The 22,974-nt window shown below is 45.5% G+C and overlaps 1 protein-coding gene across 1 annotated transcript; it reads left to right on the top strand.

Moving 5' to 3' along the window:
• The first annotated feature begins 13,219 nt into the window (after window positions 1-13,219).
• On the top strand, window positions 13,220-16,401 carry LOC147982065 (uncharacterized). Its single transcript, XM_087517272.1, has 5 exons — window positions 13,220-13,239; window positions 13,782-13,899; window positions 14,139-14,249; window positions 14,344-14,418; window positions 16,303-16,401. Exons 1-5 carry the CDS (start codon window positions 13,220-13,222, stop codon window positions 16,399-16,401), a joined length of 423 nt encoding a protein of 140 aa, XP_087373398.1.
• Window positions 16,402-22,974: the final 6,573 nt, after the last annotated feature.

Genomic DNA, 22,974 nt, shown 5'->3' with positions numbered 1-22,974 from the left:
TCCCCGCGTCACGTAGCTTCTCTCCGCCGTCGTTTTGGTCGCCGGAGACGCAAACCCGAGCCCCTCCGCCGCGTCTGTTGTCGCCGGCGAGTTGACCCTGTTTGACCCCCGTGTGGGCCCAGGTAGACCCCCTGAGTCTATGACAGGTGGGGCCGGTCTACTAATTAGTTTAGGATTAGTTTTAACTAAATTTAATTAGTTTAGACACTGACATGTGGGCCCAGGCCCCACTGACAGCTAATTAGTGTTAATTTAATTCTGTTAATTAGTTGTGACACCGACAGAGAGGGCCCACCAGTTAGGTTTGACCTGGCCGACCCAGTTGACCCGCTGATGTCACACCTATGTCATGCTGACGCACTAATTCAATTACTGGATTTATTCTTTAACAGGAAATTCCAGAAAATAGTCAAAACTTCTAAAAATCATAGAAATTCAACCATAGCTCCAAATGCAAAGATTTATATATGAGAAATGATCAAAAAAATTCAATCTATCCATCTGTAATGGTTTCATGCATGACAAAACATGTTAACCTTGCTGTTTAAGCAGAATAAGGTAATGCACTAATAAGGCCATGTTTAATGAGCTAATATTTGAATCTTTGATTCAAATGAGTTCATCCCCTTCTGTTTTAGCTTGCATTAGGCCAAGACACTTTCATCTTGCCATGTCATAGCATGCATCATATTGTTGCATATTGCCATGTGTTGATTATGTTCGGTGTGATCTTCGTGGTAGGTTCTGCCTCCGAGGATAACCCCGAGTATCCGTCTGAAGGGCAGTACCCTACTACCACTACAACAGGCAAGCAACCCATTGATCATTCCGATACAAACCCATGTTCTCGCTTCTGCTCTTGTTTACTGCATTAAGACAACGCGATTCAAACTGTTGTGTGCTACGGTAGTTGAACCCTTATCCTCTGCATGACCTGTCATTGCCACAGTAACTAGATGAAACCCACTAGCATGTGTAGGAGTTGATTGAGCCATGTATGTGATTCCTACCTTGCTATGCCTGCTATGCTTAGAGTTGTGTCAGGTCTGGTTCATCTGGGTGATGGGCTAGAGTGAAATATTTATGTCGGTAATGTGAGGGATGTGTTGAACATGTTTTGGTAAAGGTATCGATGAGAGGCCATGTAGGAGTACATGGTGGGTTGTTTCATTGAGACCGTCCATAAGAACTGAGATCTGTATGTGTGATTTAAGATGTAGTTGCTACCGTACATTGGGCCCGAAACCAATGGACCCTCTCGGCTTCTTAATCACCCTAGTACTCTTTCCAGGAGTTGCAAATAGTTTCTGGTGTTTGTAGGTTATGTGTTGGCGGCTGTGCGTAGTGTTGACCCTAGGGGTGGGCTATGTTGCGGTAGATACACCGTGGCCGGGTATGTCGGGTGCCCGTTTGGCGTCTCGGGACCCTGTTCACATCGTTCGGGGCCGTATGTGGAAACCTCGGCCGGACTCCCTGCGGATGGAACCTGGATAGGCGATAAACCTGGACTAGAGACTTAAGTGTTTAGGTAGGCCGTGGCCGACACCCTCGCTGGGCTTCCGCTTGAAGGTTGCCGAGTACATGTCGTGTAAACGGCGGTAAGTGGTGAAAGCGTGTATGAAGAAGTATACCCCTGCAGGGTTAACATCATCTATTCGAATAGCCGCGTCCGCGGTAAAGGACTACTTGGTTGCCTATACAGTTCATAGACAAGTTAATGGATACTACTAAAAGACTCAAGATAAGTGTGGGTACCGAGGATGGCCCTCTCGTAGGATGACGAGGGAGGATCCCCGGTGGAGTATTGTGTTGGTGAGTAGTGGACTCATGTGCGAAAACTATTTTACTAGTGGAGTTCCGTAGGATAGCTTAGCCAAGAGTCAAAGCTGGCTTGCTGCAATAACCCCACCACCTTCTTGAGAATGAGCATGTATAGTAGGTTCTATTGTAAGACTTGCTGAGTACCTTTGTACTCGTGTTTGCTTAATTACTGTTTTCAGACGACAACACCGCCCCCTCCGATGGGTTCTACGTAGACCTTGACGTCGATGAGTGACTAGCCACCCAGGTGGTGATCCTGGCCATGGAGGGCCCTATGTAGATAATCAGGCTTCGAGAAGCCTTCTTTCTTTCTAGTGTCTGTACTCAGACTAGTTGCTTCCGCTTGTGCTTGTATGATTGTATGACTTGAGTGTCAGGTCATGTGACCCCTATCTGTATGAACCTATTATGTATGGCTCTCTGGAGCCTTTAAATAAAGTACTTGAGTTGTAGAGTTTTGTTGTGATGCCATGTTGTATGTACTCATATCGGGCATATTGTGTGTATGATTGAAATGCTTGGTATGAATGGGATCCGACAATCTAGTTGTTTATCCTTGGCAGCCTTTCTTACGGGGAAATGTAGTCTAGTGTTCCTCGAGCCATAGTAGTCCGATACAGCCCGATTCATCGGAGTCCTACTAGCCCAGCACTACTGCTCAGGACACTTGACTGGCCAGCATGTGTTTCACGTCGTTCCTATGTCTGTCCCTTCGGGGAAATCTCACGCGGTGACATCCGGAGTCCTGCCTAGACTGCTACAGCCCGGGTTTCCCCGGAGTCCTGTTAGCCCAGTGCTACAGCCCGGAATCACTCGTTGATGACCGACATGCTCGATGTGATTCATGTGCCTGTCTCCATAGGTCTGTGCCGCTTTGGGTTCACGACTAGCCATGTCGGCCCGGGTTCTCTGTCATATGGATGCTAGCAACACTATTATATACGTGAGCCAAAAGGCGCAAACGGTCCCGGGCCATGGTAAGGCGACACCCGTGGGATACCGTGCGTGAGGCCGCAAAGTGATATGATGTGTTACCGGCTAGATCGATGTGGCTTGGAATCGGGGTCCTGACAGCGTTGGCATCAGAGCCGGATTGCCTGTAGGTTCGTTGAGCCAAACTGGTCGATGTCGAGTCTAGAAATGCTTTAGTTATATGTAGGGGAATTGATTGTGGGAGGGAACGTAAGGCTCTTTTACTCCTTTACCCTATGCCCTCTGATCTGAGTCATTCTTTTCTCATTCAACGTGGGTTAAGGACTAGGCTCTCTTCTTCTATCAGGTTCACGTGTTACTAATCCGTAGTAGCTTATAGGATTGTTGTTACCAGCCCCAGTTCAGTTTCTACTATTTCTAGTATGTTGCTAGTTGAATCAGAACCTTGATATGATGTTGTTGAGTGGTATTGCAAATTGTTGTGGATGTCTCAAATCTTTTCTGAGCATTTACAGCTGTTATGCTGTCCAATTTTCCCTAGAAATTCTAATGTCTTTGCATTGTGGTTGTGCTTTCAGATGGCCAACCGTGTTCAAAACCAAGTGGTTCGCCTGACCCGGTGCCTCGATGTGCCCGGTCATACTGCTATGTTAGTCCGGGTAATAATCGAGACGGGTTACCATTGGTATCCCGAATACACCGTCGAAGAGCAATTCCGAGACTTTAATCAAAGCCAATATTTCTGCACCGTCAGGATATTTCCTTCTTATCCTGGATCTACCGAGCCCCTTCACTGTTCCTATGGACTCGGGGTTACTGTTGAGATGGCTGTGCAGGATGCTGCCTATTCCATGATGACCATCATGCGAGTCCGGACTGGCCTGCTTCGGAACACCGACTTCCATTACATGCCAGCTTCACTTCCGGGAGCGCAAGGGTATCTTCAGGCTATCTATGCTGACTCCACTCAGGAGGACTCATTAACTCGTACCACTGCCGAGATGCTCGAAGATAAGGACCGAGAGAATCGGGCCTTGAGGTTGGAGCTTTTCAATACCCGTGCTAATCATTGGGCCACATTGACTCGGTTTGCACCTGCGGTGCAAGCTGGATGTATGGATACAAGGGATCTGTATCCTGTGAGATCTGCTCTGCCAGACATGGTGGATTGGCGTGATGTGGGAGGCATCACCCCACCCCGTGGTCCCCGCAGGCCACCGTTTGTTGGTCCAAGACCTCATCCTAGCCCCTATGGTCCACAAGCTCCTCAGGACCGTCTGTTCCCGGATGATCACATTGAACTTCCAGGCTATGGAGGTGACTTCTATGAGGACTACTACGGAGCTGTCTGAGTTAGCAGTAGTACCACTAGTATTGTAATAGTTGTATCTTCACTGTCCTGCGTGACTTGTGGAATATGACTTTGTGTGTAATCAATTCCGGAGGTGTAGACAAATAATGTATAGGAGCTTGGAATGCCTCCGATAAGATGTAACGTCTTTCATCATAGTTGTACTGTAACCTGGGCTTGTACTAAACTATGTATGATGTGTATGACCATTGGTATATATATGGCAGTTTTATATTACCATGACATACGGATGAACATCTCTGCATTCCATGTTATCCATTACATTCTACACTTCCTCGCTAAGTTTGAGCCATCCTTATCTAAACCGTTGTCTTGTTTTCTCCTAGGATGGTCAACACCCGCAGCAACCCTGCTGCCCCGGAGCAGGGGGAAGCCAGTGCAGCTAGGGGTGAAAATCTGCCTCACCCGCCTTCCCTGGCCGAAGTGATGCTGGAGGCGGAAAGAAACAAGCGTGAGACTAACCGCCTGCTGGAGCGGATTGAGCAGAACACTGCACGCCATCAGCGAAATGACTTGGTATCAATCAATGACTTTATCAAGCTGTACCCACCAAAGTTTAACCATTCCGTCGAGCCCCTCGACGCGGATGACTGGCTTCGCAGCATCACCCACAAGCTACGTTCTGCCAACGTAGCCGAAGCCGACAAGGTTACTTACGCTGCCTACCATCTCGAAGGCCCTGCTAGCCTCTGGTGGGAAAATTTTGAAGCTATGCGCCCGGTCGGCCAAATCACTACTTGGGCCGAATTCAGTGAGGCTTTCCGTGAGCATCACATTCCGGAAGGTCTCATGGATCGCAAGAGGGAGGAGTTCTGCAATTTCACCCAAGGAAGACTGACTGTGGATGCATATAGTTGTGAATTTGGGAATCTGGCACGTTATGCCCCTGAAGAGGTATCTACTGACGCTAAGAAGCAGGCAAGGTTCCGCAAGGGACTTAGCCCTGAGTTTCGCCGCGATCTTCGTCTGCACGAGTGCACCTCTTTCCAGAAGTTGGTCAATAAAGCCATCAGTGCTGAGACAGGCCAGACTGATTATGACGCTTCACGCAAGCACTCCCGTGATTTTGGCTCTTCATCCGGCTCTGGAGCTCAGAAGCGCTGGGTGTGGATCCCAAGCACGGCACTGCCACCCAGGTTCATCCCGAGGCCATCCTTTGAGGCGCCTCGTCCCAACCAGCAATTTGCACCGCCCAAGCCCTATGGTGGCCCCGCTGCTAATGCTGCTCCATGCCCCAATGTGGTGACATATTTCAAGTGTGGAGAGCCGGGTCACTATAGCCGAGAGTGTCCCTAGAACAACAACCCCAATCAAACTGGAAAGTCCGTTGGCCGTGGTAAGCCCGCGGGAAAGACATTCTACGCCAAGCCGGTCACTACTACACGTGGCCATGCCAACTATGTTTCAGCCGAGGAGGCTCATGAGGATCCTAACGTCTTCCTTGGTACGCTCCTTGTTAACTGCCATCCGGCATCTGTTCTTTTTGATACTGGAGCATCTCATTCATTCATATCCGAGAACTATGCTCGATTGCATAACACGACATTCTGTGACATGCCCTCTACCATGGAAATTCAAACCCCTGGCTCTAGATGGCAAACTTCTAGAGTAAGCCATGGGAACGAGATTCTTGTCGATAGACTTGTCTTCCTTGCATCCTTAATAGCTCTCAAGTCCTCGGACATAAACATCATCTTGGGTATGGACTGGATGTCAGCTCATTATGCTAAGATCGATTGTGCCACTAGAACCGTTCAACTTACTCACCCATCGGGCAAGACAGTCAATGTCTTAACTCGAGTGGCCAAGCGCCAGCTTTACTCCCTAAATGCCAACCCCCTTCCAGACCTTGAGGATGTTCCGGTAGTCCGAGACTTTCCGGATGTCTTTCCAGAAGAACTGCCAGGTGTTCCACCTGACAGGGATGTCGAGTTTGTGATAGACCTTGTTCCAGGAACCGTTCCAATTTCTAGAAGACCCTACAAGATGGCACCCTTAGAACTAGCCGAGCTTAAGAACCAACTCGATGAGTCCTTGAAAAAGGGTTTCATCCGTCCTAGTTCCTCTCCTTGGGCTTGCCCCGTCCTCTTCGTCAAGAAGAAGGATGGAATGGATCGAATGGTTGTAGATTACCGACCTGTCAACTTGGTCACCATCAAGAACAAGTATCCGCTTCCCAGAATCAACGATCTGTATGATCAGCTCGCTTGATCCTCAGTCTTTTCCAAGATGGATTTGAGGTTAGGCTACCATCAGATCAAAATCAGAAACGGGGACATTCCCAAAACGGCCTTTGTTACTCGTTATGGCCAATACGAGTACACCGTTATGTCCTTCGGTTTAACCAATGCCCCAGCTACCTTCTCTTGGTTAATGAACTCGTTCTTCATGGAGTACTTGGATAAATTTGTCGTAGTATACCTCGATGACATACTCATCTACTCCAAGAATGAAGAGGAACATGCCGAACATCTAAGACTGGTATTGATGAAACTTTGAGAGCATCGCCTTTATGCCAAATTCTCCAAGTGTGAATTTTGGTTGCCAGAAGTGACCTATCTAGGCCATGTAATCTCTGGCAAGGGTATTGCTGTCAATCCCGAGCGAGTTCAAGCCGTCCTTGATTGGACTCCACCTGAGACGGTCAAGCAAGTTCGGAGCTTCCTTGGCTTAGCGAGCTATTGCCGCCGCTTCATCGAGAATTTCTCCAAGGTTTCTAAACCTCTAACTGAACTCCTCAAGAAAGATAAAAAGTTCGAGTGGACCCCACAGTGCGAGTTCAGCTTTCAGGAACTGAAAAGACGCCTGGCATCTGCTCCCATACTGGTACCACCAGATTTCTCCAAGGACTTTATTATCTACTGCGACGCCTCGCGACAAGGACTAGATTGCATACTCATGCAGGATCGTCAGGTAATTGCCTATGCTTCACGGCAATTACACCCACATGAGGAGAACTATCCCACACATGATGTGGAGCTTGCAGCTGTAGTCCATGCACTCAAAACTTGGCGACATTACCTCCTTGGTAATCGTTGCGAGATCTTCACCGATCACCAAAGTTTGAAATATATCTTCACCCAACCAGATTTGAATCTCAGGCAAAGACGTTGGGTCGAGTTGATCTCGGATTATGACTTAGAAATAACTTACACCCCAGGCAAAGCCAATGTCATGGCCGATGCGCTAAGTCATAAGTCCTATTGTAACAACCTGATGTTACAACAAAGTCAACCACTTCTCCATGAGGAATTTTGTAAGCTTAATCTTCACATTGTTCCTGAGGATTCCTATCCACCCTGGTGGCGAAACCTACCCTTACGGATCAGATCATCAAGGCACAGAAGGTAGATCCGAGAATCTCCTGTATTAAGAGAAGCATTAAGAAAGGAGTCGCGGATTGTTTCTCCATTGATGATCAAGGTGTCGTATATTTTGGAAATCGCCTAGTGGTTCCAAAGGCACGAAACCTGAGGCGGCTGATCCTTAAGGAAGCTCATGAATCCCCTCTCACCATTCATCCCGGTAGTACTAAAATGTATCAAGACCTACGCCAGAGGTTTTGGTGGACTAGGATGAAGAGAGAAATCGCTCAATACGTTGCTAATTGCGACGTTTGTCGTCGTGTTAAGGAAGAGCATCAACGGCCTGCTGGCACCCTTCAACCTTTGGCTATTCCTGAGTGGAAATGGGATAAAATCAATATGGATTTCATCACTGGGTTTCCCAGGACCAAGAGAGGGAATAATGCCATCTTCGTCGTGATCGACCGACTTTCCAAAGTAGCCCACTTTCTACCTGTTCGTGAGAGTATCACCGCTAGCCAGCTAGCCGATTTATACATCTCCCGAATAGTGTCTCTTCATGGTGTTCCATTGGAAATTAACTGAGACCGTGGGAGTCTCTTCACCTCTCGATTTTGGGAAAGTTTCCAAAATGCTATGGGAACTCGTCTCTCTTTTAGCACCACCTTCCATCCTCAATCAAGTGGTCAAGTAGAGCGAGTCAATCAAATTCTGGAAGATATGCTCCGAGCTTCTGTCATCTCGTTCGGAATGGGTTGGGAGAAATGCCTTCCATTCGCGGAGTTTGCTTATAACAATAGTTATCAAGCTAGCTTGGGCAAGGCTCCTTTCGAAGTTCTCTATGGACGAAAATGTCGAACGCCTCTTAACTGGTCAGAAACCGGGGAAAGACAACTCTTTGGCCCGGATATGATTCAGGAAGCAGAAGAGCAGGTTCGCGTTATTCGTGAGAAATTGAAAACATCCCAATCTCGTCAAAAGAGTCAATATGATCGTAAACATAAGCCTATGACTTATGAAGTCGGCGAGAAGGCCTACCTTCGGGTTACTCCGTTAAAGGGAACCCATCGTTTCGGTATCAAAGGCAAATTGGCTCCTTGTTACATTGGACCCTTTCGCATTCTTGCCAAACGAGGAGAAGTTTCCTACCAATTGGAACTACCTTCGCATCTTTCCAGAGTTCACGATGTCTTCCACGTTTCTCAACTCAGGCGTTGCTTCGCGGATCCTATCCGTGGAGTGGACCACGAAACGCTTGATCTACAAGATAACCTCTCATATCGGGGATATCCCGTTCGTATCCTTGATCAAGCCGAGCGTACCAATGCCATAACATCAAGTTTCTCAAGGTTCAATGGTCACACCATTCCGAGAAAGAAGCCACTTGGGAAAGGGAGGACCGTCTTCGACTCGAGTACCCCACCTTCTTCCTGGAGGATCCTAAATCTCCGGACGAGATTCTTTTGAGTGGGGGTGAGTTTTCACACCCTAGTTAGTTCAAGCATTAGAGTGTGCATCATGTTTAAATTCCTCTTAAATTTGAAATGGGGAAGACAGAACCCCCAGCACCCCCTGGAAACAACTAGGGTTTACTAAAATTATTTTCAATGAACCCAAAATGCCCTTCACAAAAAGTTCATCATTTCTGGATTGGGCTAAAACCCCTGGCAAAAATGGTGCACTCTTTTCTAAGACATTTTGGATTCTCTGAATTAAATCATAAGTATTTGAATTTGGGCATTTAAATGCTATAAAATAATTTAAATGCTCAAATAATTCTGGAAATAAGTGTGGGCTGTTGGAAATAACCTAAACAGAGCCCCTAATTATTTTCAGGATTTTTAAAGATGTCTAGGTATTTTTAATAAAGCCCAATAGTTGCAGAAAAATAGAAAAAGAAAACAAATCAGAAAATAAGAGAGAGAGAGAGAGAACTTACCAGGCACAGCCCACCAGCCCACCTGGCTCGGCCCAGCCGACTGGCGCTTGCCAGTCGTCCCCCTCCTCTCGCCAGGAGGACGAGGAGCGCGTGGCCGGCGCCCGCGACCACACGCCGGCCACCTCCTGCTTCCGCCGACGCCCTGGAGGCGTCCACGAGTGCCACGCCGACCCCCACGTCTCCCTCTCCTTCTTCCCACTCTCCCCGTGGCCTCTCTCCCTCTCTGGCTCTCTCTCCATTCTCCTGCCGAGCGCAGCCGTCGCCGCCGACAAGCTTCACCGCAGCCACCGCCGTCCATTCGCTGCCCCGACATGCCAGGAAGCTCCGCCGTCATCGGCTACATCAAGTAGGCCGAGCCCCGTGCGCTCGCTCGCCCCGGAGACGCTGCACCGAGCTCGTTCTCAACTCCGGCCACCAGAGATCCCCTTCGCCGCCCCGCTCGCTCCAGCCCTTCCCCGAGCTCGCCGTTCGCTCCCCTGCAACCGCTGTGAGCTCCGCCATCGTTTCCCCCTCTCCCCGCGCTCATCCGCGTCCTCTAACCCCCTCTGCCATCGAAGCTGAAGCTCGCCGCCGCCACCGCACGTCGCCGTCGTGGCCATAGCCACGTTGGGACGCCACCGAGCACGCCTTCGTCCTCCACACACTCCCAGGAGCCTAACGCACCACTCCCTGCGCCACGCCGTGCCCCGTAGCTTCGGTTTCATCCTCGCCCGAACTCCGGCGACCGCCAAGGTCGTCGCCGGCGTCGTTCCCGGCCTCCCCGAGCTCCAATTTCTCCACCAAACAACGCGGCTTGCTCCCCGCGTCACATAGATGCTCTCCTCCGTCGTTTTGGTCGCCGGAGACGCAAACCCGAGCCCCTCCGTCGCGTCTGTTGTCGCCGGCGAGTTGACCCTGTTTGACCCCCGTGTGGGCCCAGGTAGACCCCCCCTGAGTCTATGACAGGTGGGGCCGGTCTGCTAATTAGTTTAGGATTAGTTTTAACTAAATTTAATTAGTTTAGACACTGACATGTGGGCCCAGGCCCCACTGACAGCTAATTAGTGTTAATTTAATTCTGTTAATTAGTTGTGACACTACAGAGAGGGCCCATCAGTCAGGTTTGACCTGGCCGACCCAGTTGACCCGCTGACGTCACACCTATGTCATGCTGACGCATTAATTCAATTACTGGATTTATTCTTTAACAAGAAATTCCAGAAAATAGTCAAAACTTCTAAAAATCATAGAAATTCAACCATAGCTCCAAATGCAAAGATTTATATATGAAAAATGATCAGAAAAATTCAATCTATCCATCTGTAATGGTTTCATGCATGACAAAACAAGTTAACCTAGCTGTTTAAGCAGAATAAGGTAATGCACTAATAAGGCCATGTTTAATGAGCTAATATTTGAATCTTTGATTCAAATGAGTTCATCCCCTTCTGTTTTAGCTTGCATTAGGCCAAGACACTTTCATCTTGCCATGTCATAGCATGCATCATATTGTTGCATATTGCCATGTGTTGATTATGTTTGGTGTGATCTTCGTGGTAGGTTCTGCCTCCGAGGATAACCCCGAGTATCCGTCTGAAGGGTAGTACCCTACTACCACTACAACAGGCAAGCAACCCATTGATCATTCCGATACAAACCCATGTTCTCGCTTCCGCTCTTGTTTACTGCATTAAGACAACGCGATTCAAACTGTTGTGTGCTACGGTAGTTGAACCCTTATCCTCTGCATGACCTGTCATTGCCACAGTAACTAGATGAAACCCACTAGCATGTGTAGGAGTTGATTGAGCCATGTATGTGATTCCTACCTTGCTATGCCTGCTATGCTTAGAGTTGTGTCAGGTCTGGTTCATCTGGGTGATGGGCTAGAGTGAAATATTTATGTCGGTAATGTGAGGGATGTGTTGAACATGTTTTGGTAAAGGTATCGATGAGAGGCCATGTAGGAGTACATGGTGGGTTGTTTCATTGAGACCGTCCATAAGAACTGAGATCTGTATGTGTGATTTAAGATGTAGTTACTACCGTACATTGGGCCCGAAACCAATGGACCCTCTCGGCTTCTTAATCACCCTAGTACTCTGTCCAGGAGTTGCAAATAGTTTCTGGTGTTTGTAGGTTATGTGTTGGCGGCTGTGCGTAGTGTTGACCCTAGGGGTGGGCTATGTTGCGGTAGATACACCATGGCCGAGTATGTCGGGTGCCCGTTTGGCGTCTCGGGACCCTGTTCACATCGTTCGGGGCCGTATGTGGAAACCTCGGCCGGACTCCCTGCGGATGGAACCTGGATAGGCGATAAACCTGGACTAGAGACTTAAGTGTTTAGGTAGGCCGTGGCCGACACCCTCGCTGGGCTTCCGCTTGAAGGTTGCCGAGTACATGTCGTGTAAACGGCGGTAAGTGGTGAAAGCGTGTATGAAGAAGTATACCCCTGCAGGGTTAACATCATCTATTCGAATAGCCACGTCCGCGGTAAAGGACTACTTGGTTGCCTATACAGTTCATAGACAAGTTAATGGATACTACTAAAAGACTCAAGATAAGTGTGGGTACCGAGGATGGCCCTCTCGTAGGATGACGAGGGAGGATCCCCGGTGGAGTATTGTGTTGGTGAGTAGTGGACTCATGTGCGAAAACTATTTTACTAGTGGAGTTCCGTAGGATAGCTTAGCCAAGAGTCAAAGCTGGCTTGCTGCAATAACCCCACCACCTTCTTGAGAATGAGCATGTATAGTAGGTTCTATTGTAAGACTTGCTGAGTACCTTTGTACTCGTGTTTGCTTAATTACTGTTTTCAGACGACAACACCGCCCCCTCCGATGGGTTCTACGTAGACCTTGACGTCGATGAGTGACTAGCCACCCAGGTGGTGATCCTGGCCATGGAGGGCCCTATGTAGATAATCAGGCTTCGAGAAGCCTTCTTTCTTTCTAGTGTATGTACTCAGACTAGTTGCTTCCGCTTGTGCTTGTATGATTGTATGACTTGAGTGTCGGGTCATGTGACCCCTATCTGTATGAACCTGTTATGTATGGCTCTCTGGAACCTTCAAATAAAGTACTTGAGTTGTAGAGTTTTGTTGTGATGCCATGTTGTATGTACTCATATCGGGCATATTGTGTGTATGATTGAAATGCTTGGTATGAATGGGATCCGACAATCTAGTTGTTTATCCTTGGTAGCCTTTCTTATGGGGAAATGTAGTCTAGTGTTCCTCGAGCCATAGTAGTCCGCTACAGCCCGGTTCACCGGAGTCCTGCTAGCCCAGCACTACTGCTCAGGACACTTGACTGACCAGCATGTGTTTCATGTCGTTCCTATGTCTGTCCCTTCGGGGAAATGTCACGCGGTGACATCCGGAGTCCTGCCTAGCCTGCTACAGCCCGGGTTTCCCCGGAGTCCTGTTAGCCCAGTGCTACAGCCCGGAATCACTCGCTGATGACCGACATGCTCGATGTGATTCATATATGCCTGTCTCCATAGGTCTATGCCGCTTTGGGTTCACGACTAGCCATGTCGGCCCGGATTCTCTGTCATATGGATGCTAGCGACACTATCATATACGTGAGCTAAAAGGCGCAAACGGTCCCGGGCCATGGTAAGGCGACACCTGTGGGATACCGTGCGTGAGGCCGCAATGTGATGTGATGTGTTACCGACTAGATCGATGTGGCTTGGAATCGGGGTCCTAACACGTCGGCTCCGTTGATCGCGACGAAGCGAGGTACCAGCGACCATGACCTTGATGAGAGGTAGGCGGTAAAGTCGAAACCGCCTTGTCCATGGCTGCAGGTTGCTTCCTGATCAGTCCAATATCCGTCCGAGTCGACGGCAAGACGAACGCTTCCCATGTGCAGTGCACATAGTAGGTATGTGCCGCTCGCACGTCCTCGAGCCTATTCATCGATGTGTGTTGCACTTGAGGAGCAAGCAACATTCTCCTTGTTAATTAGCTATGGTTCTTGCGCTTGGTTTCTTGGCTTCACACAAAGCGATTTCATTTTGAGCTCATAGCTTCCTTCTGTCTTGGTTTTTGGAAGCTTAATTTCTAGCCTGTGCAGGTCATGGGGAGAAGAAAAGCAGCGAGAAGAAGAGATTGAATTATATGTGCTTCTTGTATGAGCTACCATTGGGGCACTCTTTTGGGGTAATCATGTTCTGAGAGATTCATAAAAAAGTAATTATTCAGAGAGGAGAGACTGAGAGATCGATTTGTTTGATGTGTTGAGAGAAAGATTCAAAACTTCACTATTTGTTGGGTCAACGGATCAATGTTTTTACAGCATAACTATTGACTATTGTATTGTGATTTTTACTATGTCTCTGAACCATCTGGATGATGAACTATGTACTATAATTTTTAGTTTGTCGCAAGAACATGAACCTAATTTTTAATCTGTCTAAATCACAGGTTGATCGGCACAGTGGAGGACAGGGAAGGAGGAGAAGGATGTGAGGTGTGTAGAATTCAGCGCAAAGGGAGACGATCAAGATGGTGGAGCAGAATCCAGAGGACGCCGGGAGACCAGGTAGAGGAGAGACACCACTCAGAGCCCATTGATCCAGTGAGCAGTGTGTGGTGTTCTTGGTGACTGGTTTCGTGATGTAGGTGTCCTGGTCCAACTTCCTCTTTTCCTTCTTTGTGGTCTATCTGCTGCGGTGAGCGGGGGATTGCTAACTTTGTGGTCTTTTCCTTCTTTGCATGATGCCCATGATTTGATCTATGAACTTAGCCCGATCTTGGTTCTGATTTGGTTGTTCCTTGCAGATTGCCGCACAGGAAACCTGTCGAGCCGACATTGACGCCAAGTGCGGCGATGCCACTTCCAATGATTGTGAGGGCAAGTTCTTCCCGGGCTTTACCAAGATCAATTATGAGGTGAGGCCATTGACCTTGAAATGAAAAAATTAAGTGTTGTTAAAGGGTTACTTTCAGTTTAACGTTTGTCCTTGAATGAACAAACGCACTGCAGGGTCTAACTAGCAAGGGTCCGCTTGCTTACAAGAGGTATAACACAGAGGAAGTGATTCTTATAAAGAAAATGAAAGTATGATTTGCAGAAATATGCCTTTTTGGTGTATATCCTTTTAATTTACTTGTACATTATGTGCTACACTAGGATTACACATATTTGTTTTGTGCTACGGGTTTGGTTGTGGTTCAGTGTGGCATTCTGGCATACATTCTGGGATACCGGAGGAGATCCTTTTGGTGCACCTACAAAGAACTGGCCTTGGGAGGATGGCAAGAATTCCCTGGCCATGGCTACGAGAACTATGGGACTTACCCGATCTTGTGTTTTTGGTCCATGGCTGGAACCAAGAACTTATGCTTAGATTTCTGTTTTGGTGAAAGCTCAATTCAAGTTCATGGAGAAGCTTGGAGTTGACAGGTGGTACTTCCGTGACAGGGACATCACCCCTGATGGAAAAACACTCGCGGTATGATTTTATCAGAATGATTCTTGAAGTTGCAAGTTGCAACCCTAAGCTAGGGAACTGAGACTGGTAGTGACCGACATTAGAGTAGTTTTATTATAATTATATTTACAAGAGTACATGACTATCTTTTCAGCACAATGAATATGGTTGATGGTGTACACCCCGGCTGCGTCCAGAGCATCCCGACACCAAGTTCTAACCCCTATTTCCAATCTACCTCCATGGATCTTGCCTCTCACTAACCAAGAGCAACAATTCAACTCGAGTTTGAGACTTGACAAAAGATATGAACCTAGAGTGTGAGCCTTGGGTAGTATACATTGACTCAATGATGAGTGTTGTATGGTGGTCAAGTGGTGCCACTTCCCCTCGCCAGGCGCTGCTTGCTCTGCTCACTGAAGGTGCTTTGTGTAGGTGTTTGGCTGCTATTGCTGTTGTATGTCAAGGTATGTAGCATCTGCTTGCAATGGATTTGTGTTGTGCTAAGGTGAGGGTTTATGAAGTACTATTATATTCGGTGTTTCTTACGCATATGTGATGTTCACTGATTGCAGTATGATATTTTATAAGGCTAATTTCCTTGTCATGACATCCTGTACTATCTATGTGATAACACCCAGGGACTTCCAGAACTAGATGTAAGGATAAAGTGGCCTAATGATCTATATCTGAAGGGGTTAAAAGTTGGTGGCATTCTTTGTACCTCATCATATGAGCCGAAAGTCTACAATATTTGCACTGGTAAGTATGTTCCAAATGGTGTTGACGCCAGCAGTATAAGATGATGACGCTGTTCGTCCCAGATAGTTCCAACCGCTTTGATAGTTCCCATCTCTACCCATGTTTCTATGCATTAGGAGTAGAGACTCAATGTTTCACAGTTGAGTTGCATTTTGTTTTGGATTTGGTACAATCGTCATCACACTCTCTTTCTCAAGAACGCTGCCCTCATCGGCCGTAACCCTACCCGGCGAGATTGCCGTGATTTTCTGATGGTGATGGTGATGGTGATGGTGATGGTCTGATGGATCTAGGAGGATTGATAGTTTGTAGCAATATTGTAGAATGAGATGTTTATTTCATTTTATTTGAAATGGATGAGTGCTCTGCATATTTGTTAGGAGAGAATCCATGTTTCAAACGTCCGTTGCCGGATAAGTCAAGATTTGTTAGTAGTTGATGCAAAGGAGGAGGACTTGTTGGGTTGTGGTGACGTCCCCGGCCTAATTGATGGAGAAGCAATCCCTCATCTCAATGGTCGATAGTCCTGTGATAAATCCCGGCCTAATCTCTCATCGGTCACATAGAGCTTGAAAAAATCACCTCCATGCATGTATGAAATCCCAATGACAGTTGCAAAATAAAATTGGAAGTTTGGGATGATGATCTATGATATTTATTACTTACTGATAGAGCTGACATGTGATTTAAATGCTAATGAGGGTAGTTTAGGTTTCATTGTCTTTAATAATTTTTGGCTTCGCCGTCAGGGTACTGCAATGCTATGGGTTGATAAAGAAAGAAGGGAAACAAACGAGAAAGCAAGACAGAATTGGCAGAATCACGACAAAGGACGTACCCTGCAATGAATTGAGAGTCGCTACTGGAATATTTCTTTATTTATTTTTGGTAATCTTTTTCTGGGACTCCAATTTGTTCACTTGATGTTGATAGATGTTTTCGAGGGATCTCATACTGTTTTTCTGCCAGACCGCATACATCCTGAGACTCTTGTTTTGGACCTTCACACTGTTCACTAGATGGTTTTTCTAGATTCTGCCGCCGAAGATGAAGAGAGTGTTGTTGTGTTTCTTTGGAGCAAAATGGCAGAGTTGCCTCAACGTATCTAAGGTAACAATCTTCTGCATCCCCTTCTTTTTTGTGCTACCTGTCAAGATTTAGATGCTGCAATTCTTCAGTCTAGAGCTGACTTAGATGATAGAACTGATTTACTAAATTGCTGGCTGGTGCATATATTTCACAGTAGAAAATGTTGGCTGTGTTCATGTCAACGTAATGATGAACAACATCAACGCCATGATTTTGCCTTGCTCGAGCTTTGGTTTGTGACTATATAAGATACCATATCTTTGCAATCAGTATAATCTAGCTAGCCAGTTTGGAGCACAATATTGTCACTCTATATGTCTAGTTTGACAGTTGCTGCCTATTTCTAGCTAGAAGTTGGTTCCTGTAAGCAAGAGTGGTGATCTGGAGTACTTTTACCTTGATGTTTATCGGTTTTCTGTAATACTCGTTAGCTGTTCGGACCATGTCGCTTTTTAACTTGTGCTGCTTGTGTGCTAGCACTGTTTCATTATCTTGTGAAATAGTACCGGTGCTTATTTAATTTGTCTACCAGGTGTCTAGTTCTTAGTGTGATCTCCTTTTTCTTGAGTAGTTATTGCTACGATCCTGTTTGTTAGTTCATCTTGGTTTGGTCTGTTATGCAACCTTTGCTCTGAATTGTGAATGCGGACATGTGCAAATCACTGCAGCCAACGACAATGAACTTGTTTAGCAATAAAGAAACAGCGATGATGTTTCTAACAAGTTTCCTTGTTTATCTATAATAGTAATAGAAATCGTCTTTTTATGAGTGTCAGTTGGATATACTACCCATCAGGAGACGTAATCCAGATTGTTAGCTTTCCTAACATCTTCATACATTGTAGCACCACATAACATCTTCATACAATTAGAATCCTTGGTCTGATTATAAATACAGAGATCTTGTGGTATCTCACCAGCCACCAGGTGACCTGACTGGTCCATCCATCTTCGTCCCATCAAGTTGCATCTTGCGTGTCACATCAGATTCTTCTTGCTTTTGTGTTTATTACTATTTGATTTAATCTAAAAGTAGTTCTGTACCTCTTGATGTAGCTCTAACAAGGCCATGAAATAATTCATACTATTTCTTCATTGTAATTTTCCCTTTGCAAGTAGTCTACAGCCTCTGAAAAAGAACGAAGCTTGCGTCTGTTCTCTTTTTAATTTTGTATTTTGTGCTCTTAATATTCCTTTAAATATACCTGATCATTGTTGTATGCAAGGGAAAAGTCTCTTTGTTTGCTGAGACGAATTTTGTTTTCCTCTAGGTCCCACTGAACCAGGTTGAGAAGTGGAACAAGCAGAGGGAGAATGAGACATTTGCAGGGCCCCTCGAAATTGTCTGTTTGAGAGTCTCCTCGGTTGCTTTTGTGTCTGCGCTACTACTGACTTGTAGTTGGAATTTATGCTCCTGTCATGTACTCTCTTCCAACAATCGCTGCAGAACATCAAGTGATGCTTTTCTCTATGTTGCATAAATAGTTCAGCATGCTTATATATTCTCAGCATGCTTAAATGTACGCATGTCTTGCCTCGAACTTGTGAATGCCGAAAACCTATGAGACATTTTTGGTTCTAAGTCATGCTGATGTGAGAGAATATGTTGTTGTTATGTGACAGCGCAATTATGTGATGATATATTGATTCCAAGTCAAGAGAATTATGTTGTTCATGTGAAGAACTGTTGCAAGATTAGATTTTTAACTGTTTTACACCATTTTAATTCAATATGGCAATCCCTTCCTGTCAAACATTGTTTTGTACAGAGGGGGATCTGAAGGATGTGTGGCTGGAGGGGGATTTGAGGTTTCAAGGGGATTAGGTGGAAGAGGGAGATTCACCAAATCCCCTGGAATCCTCTCCCAAAACCTCCACAATCCCTTGCTGTCAAACAAGGCCTTAAGGGATCATTTTAGTCCGTTCTGCGACCAAACACGTTACAAATGGGCAGGAAATGATGCATTTCTGATCCACCTCGTTCTCCTTTCCGATCCATTCCTGATTCTCTACTCCTAATGTCTGACATGGTAGCCTTGCTTCCATGTTTTTTGTCTGATTTTTTTTCTCACCTCTCATTGGTTTTTGTCTCTTTATATTTACAAAAAATCTGGGAGTCCATACATAGTTCGTTCACTCGACCCTCTCGCACGACCTCTCGCTCACACCGATTTCTTTCCGACTTCCAAAAAAAAGTTCATGAAGCATCAAACCCACCGATTTGTATCCAAAGAAAGCACACCTTTCAGATTTGGTTTTTATTACCGATTTTTCTTGCCATAGATAGTAGGCCAAATCCCACCTAATCAATATCTTCCTACAAAAATTTCTTGAGCCCATACATTGAATCCAGAAATCCCGGATCCCACTTACTTTTTATTGATCTGATTCTGAAGCCCACCTCTTTCTTGCGGCGGAGAGGCGCCATACTTAACGCAGGTGATGGCAAAGTATCTCAAGTTTGCATGCCAATGATATTTATCGGACTCGAAAGACGATGCATCCATTCAAATTGGGCATCGCTTCTACACGGCATTCGGTGTAACCTGCCAAATATCTCCCAGGCATAAATGGTTATTATTTTTAAGTATGCCCAAATAATTCATCCATGACATGTCTTGAAATTAATTTATTCTACTGATTATTCAGAACATGAGTGTTAGATTTTGTAGTCCAAAAAGATGATAATGAAATTGAGAGAAGAGAGTATGCCTAGGATCTATGAACATGATGTGTGACAAGAGATGGTATGACTTCTTCAGAGAACCATCTTGATCCTTCTTTTTTCTTCATATATGGCCAACCATTGATTATTGTGGTGCGGAAGGTCGTGAGCGCTAGAAATTGTGGCACTATTTAGAGGGTTGGGCGGCAACTCAGGTAGAGGGAGGTAGTGCGTGACAACATTTGCTGACTGTTGATGGTGGTGGCAAGCGGTTTCGTAGGTAGAGGTGGGCGGGTGAATAGACTGGACGAAGAAAAAGGTATGCAGAGGGAGGAAGAAGAGTAGTAGCAGCAGTGGGTGTTGGCGGCGGAGGAGAGGCAAGGGGTTAGCGGTCTCGAGTGCGGGGTGCGGGAGGTCGTGGGCACCAAAATGGTGGTAGGTTTTAGAGGAACGACTGGCGTCAGCGTTGACGGAGGTGGTGACTTGAGCAAGTGGCGACGTGTGGTAACACTTGTCGGTTGTAGGGTGGCGGTGGTAGGTGCTTAGGCAGGGAGAGGCGGGCGGGTCAATAAAGTGGTCAAATAAAAAATCTGCGGCTACAGGAGGAAGACGAAGAATTAGAGGCAGGTCATCATTGGATGAGAATGGGCAATGGATTAACGGATTTGAAGGCGGGGTACAGGATATCTCAGGTGGCGGAGATGGTGGTGGTATTTAGAGGGATAGCCGACACATCATGTTAGAGCATTTCGTTTGCACCATCCATCCCGAACAATCACGGAAAATAGAAGAAATTGCTGGAACTATGTTATAAAGATCTATTTGGGTGAAGAGATGAGGAATAATGTAGTTCATGACGGTCATTTTCAACGTCTACATATTTTCAGCCTTGTCGGCACAGGAACACATAGAGTGAGGGGTGCGTGGGTTGAAAGAGTGAGAGGGCTGGTTGTGGTGAGAGAGTGACTGAGGTCAGAATAAGGCTAGGCGGTAAGCTAAAAAAACTGGATAGACAACATTTCTGATTGTGAGAGAATTTCTTAAGTGCATCAAGTAAATTTTAATTTGTAACATATTTTTAGTTAGATAATCGCTCTATATGCATACATCGTCAAATTGTTTTTTAATCAATTTACATTGTAAGTGAAGTGAACTTCAATTATTACCCAATTACGCCCACACTATCTTTTCTCTACATGTGAAATTTAACTTGCGTTATGTTTATATAACTTCAGCAAAATATTTCAAAAGCCCGTGGCAACACACGGGCATTATACTAGTAAATAGAATATTCAAATAGATGGGGCTAATTAAAAGAAGGATTTGAGATAAAAAAGGTAGGATAATTAAAAGGAAGGATCCGTAGGCTTCAATGTGGTGAGGTTACTAAACTAGAAAAGGAAGGATTTGATTGCCCACTAAAACGGGTGAGGATGTCATGGTAATTAATGAAAGGATTATACTTAAATAGAATTAGTGCGAGATTATGCTTGACAAAGAAAATATGAACGCGGCTAAATTGCATCATATTTTTTATGTTCATTCGTAGAAGGATGTTTCTTTGCAACATGTTCTTCATAACGAATTCGGTGCTATGGGATATTATGCTTGCACAAAAAATCAAAATTTTCCATTGCAACGCACGGACATATGTACTAGTTATGAACAATATTTAAAAAAAAAGTATATCGGATTTGCCGATCGACGCGGCCCTGTCTCAGGTCAGTCCCGAGAGAATCTTCGTCCATCACTTTCTCTTGCGGATGGTGGCGAGTCGAACCCGACACCGGCCGATGGTCTCAACTTATGGTCACGGGGGTAAACATCATATCAATCTTGTTCGTTACCAAACGCGTCACTCCAAATCAGATTTGTGGTGGTCAAGGGTGGATGGTTGAGCGTTGCTCCTTTTTATTTCTCATTTTCAATGGATGAGAGCCAATATCCTCTGTATGCCGACATGCGTGCATATGTAGTCTTTATCCTTTAGGAGTGTGGATTTTCTAATGCAGGGGTCTGGGTAATCCCCTTTTCGGAAGAAAAAAAAGAGTGTGGATTTTGTGCTTTCGGAGCATATCCCTCATTTTTTTGTGGTGCTCCTTTTATTTCAGGAGGCTTAGAGTTGAGTTGAAAAGTTTTTTCCTTCAAGATATACATAAGTCATTTGTGGTTTGGGCAAAAATAAGTGAAAATGGGCAACTAAAATAGCAAATTAATCCTTTGATGAACGGTTTGAGCTTGTTCTTTTCCACAGCTTGCAAATGAACTGGGATTTTGAAAAAATTTAAAATCCGGAAACAAACTTGATTTATTAGGGGGTGCGGTTTTCCTTGGATTTTTTTGGGCGAGTTCAGATTCTGGTTTTGAGAAGGGGGCATGTGCTCCAGAGCACACTTGATGCTTAGTGCTGAATCAAACTTCTTAATCGACTTACCTTTTGGAGACCTTCCCGTGGAAATCATGAGGCTATGGACTTAGCTAGGATGCCAATTTTTTTTTTCTGATCAGATCGATTATCAAAGTTCATCGGAAGTACGCAAATGTCAATCTTACTCGTGCAATGGTAATAATATTTCGTTTTTTTTATAAAAAATGATCAAGAACTATTATAAAGGTTCATAAAAATACGAATGTGATGTTAACTAAGTGGGTGTAAATTATTAACCAGAATTCCCACGTCATGGAAGCTAGAACATCTTAACAAACATAGAAAGCGCATATAACCACCAAATAAAGAGACATGAAAAGCACATATGGACAGTAGCTAGGTGACTCTGATTAGCAAGACTTGACGCAGCGTCGTCGTCGTCAGCATAAGAGAGAATCTCCATCAATTGCTTTTTTTTCTTTGGTGGTGAGCTGAACCTGACACCATTTCGCCGGAGAGAGTAGCTGCCTAGTTGTCTATCCGGTTGTTAACTAAAACAACTGGAGACATATCAAAATGAAGAAAACTTTGCTTATAATAAATACAGGATTTTCGATCCTAGCGGAAAAAGGAGGAAAACGGATTCTCAATTTAAAGTGACAAAACAGAATTTCATACTCGATCTCATAGATCCCTATAGAATTATGCGAGAGCACACACTCAACTTTTGCATAGCTAGAATAGAAAAAGCTTCATAGTTGTCTAATCCTTCTTGCATTAAAAATACATTCTAGCCTAACAATTAGTAATTACTAGTAAATCAAGTATAATACTAAATAGGATAAAGGCAAGGACGTCATGTATTTGACCACACCGACCAACTTAACCAAACGTGTGTTATTATTCTAAAAGCAAGTAGAATTAATCACTCAATACAATCCGTCCACTCCTTATAATAGTACTGAACTCGAATTAAATAGTAGTAGCTGATGATTTCAAATCGATTTGTTTTTTTTTTGCGAGGATTTGAAATCGATTTGTTAACCAGACGTACACGCACGCGCTTGCGGAGGAGCATCACGGCCCTGTCGTTGTGGACTGCGGTGTGTGAAACTATGAACTGGATTGCGAGATCCATCGAAGCGGCAGCCTTTTCGTGACAGCGGCCGGTGCAGCGCTGGTGTGTTCCGCGCCTTTTGGTTGCCGCCCGGCCGTGCGCGTGCCATCCAAGACGATCATACTTTTCCTTGCGAACATTTCAAGGCCATGGAAAGGGCTGGGTCCTCTTGGAGATCTGAG

The sequence above is a fragment of the Triticum urartu genome, chromosome 3A, assembly GCF_056163025.1.
Source record: "Triticum urartu cultivar PI428250 chromosome 3A, HENAU_Tu73, whole genome shotgun sequence".
NCBI lineage: Eukaryota > Viridiplantae > Streptophyta > Magnoliopsida > Poales > Poaceae > Triticum > Triticum urartu.
The sequence above is the reverse complement of the archived record's forward strand: the minus strand, read 5'-3'. Positions and strand labels throughout refer to the sequence as shown.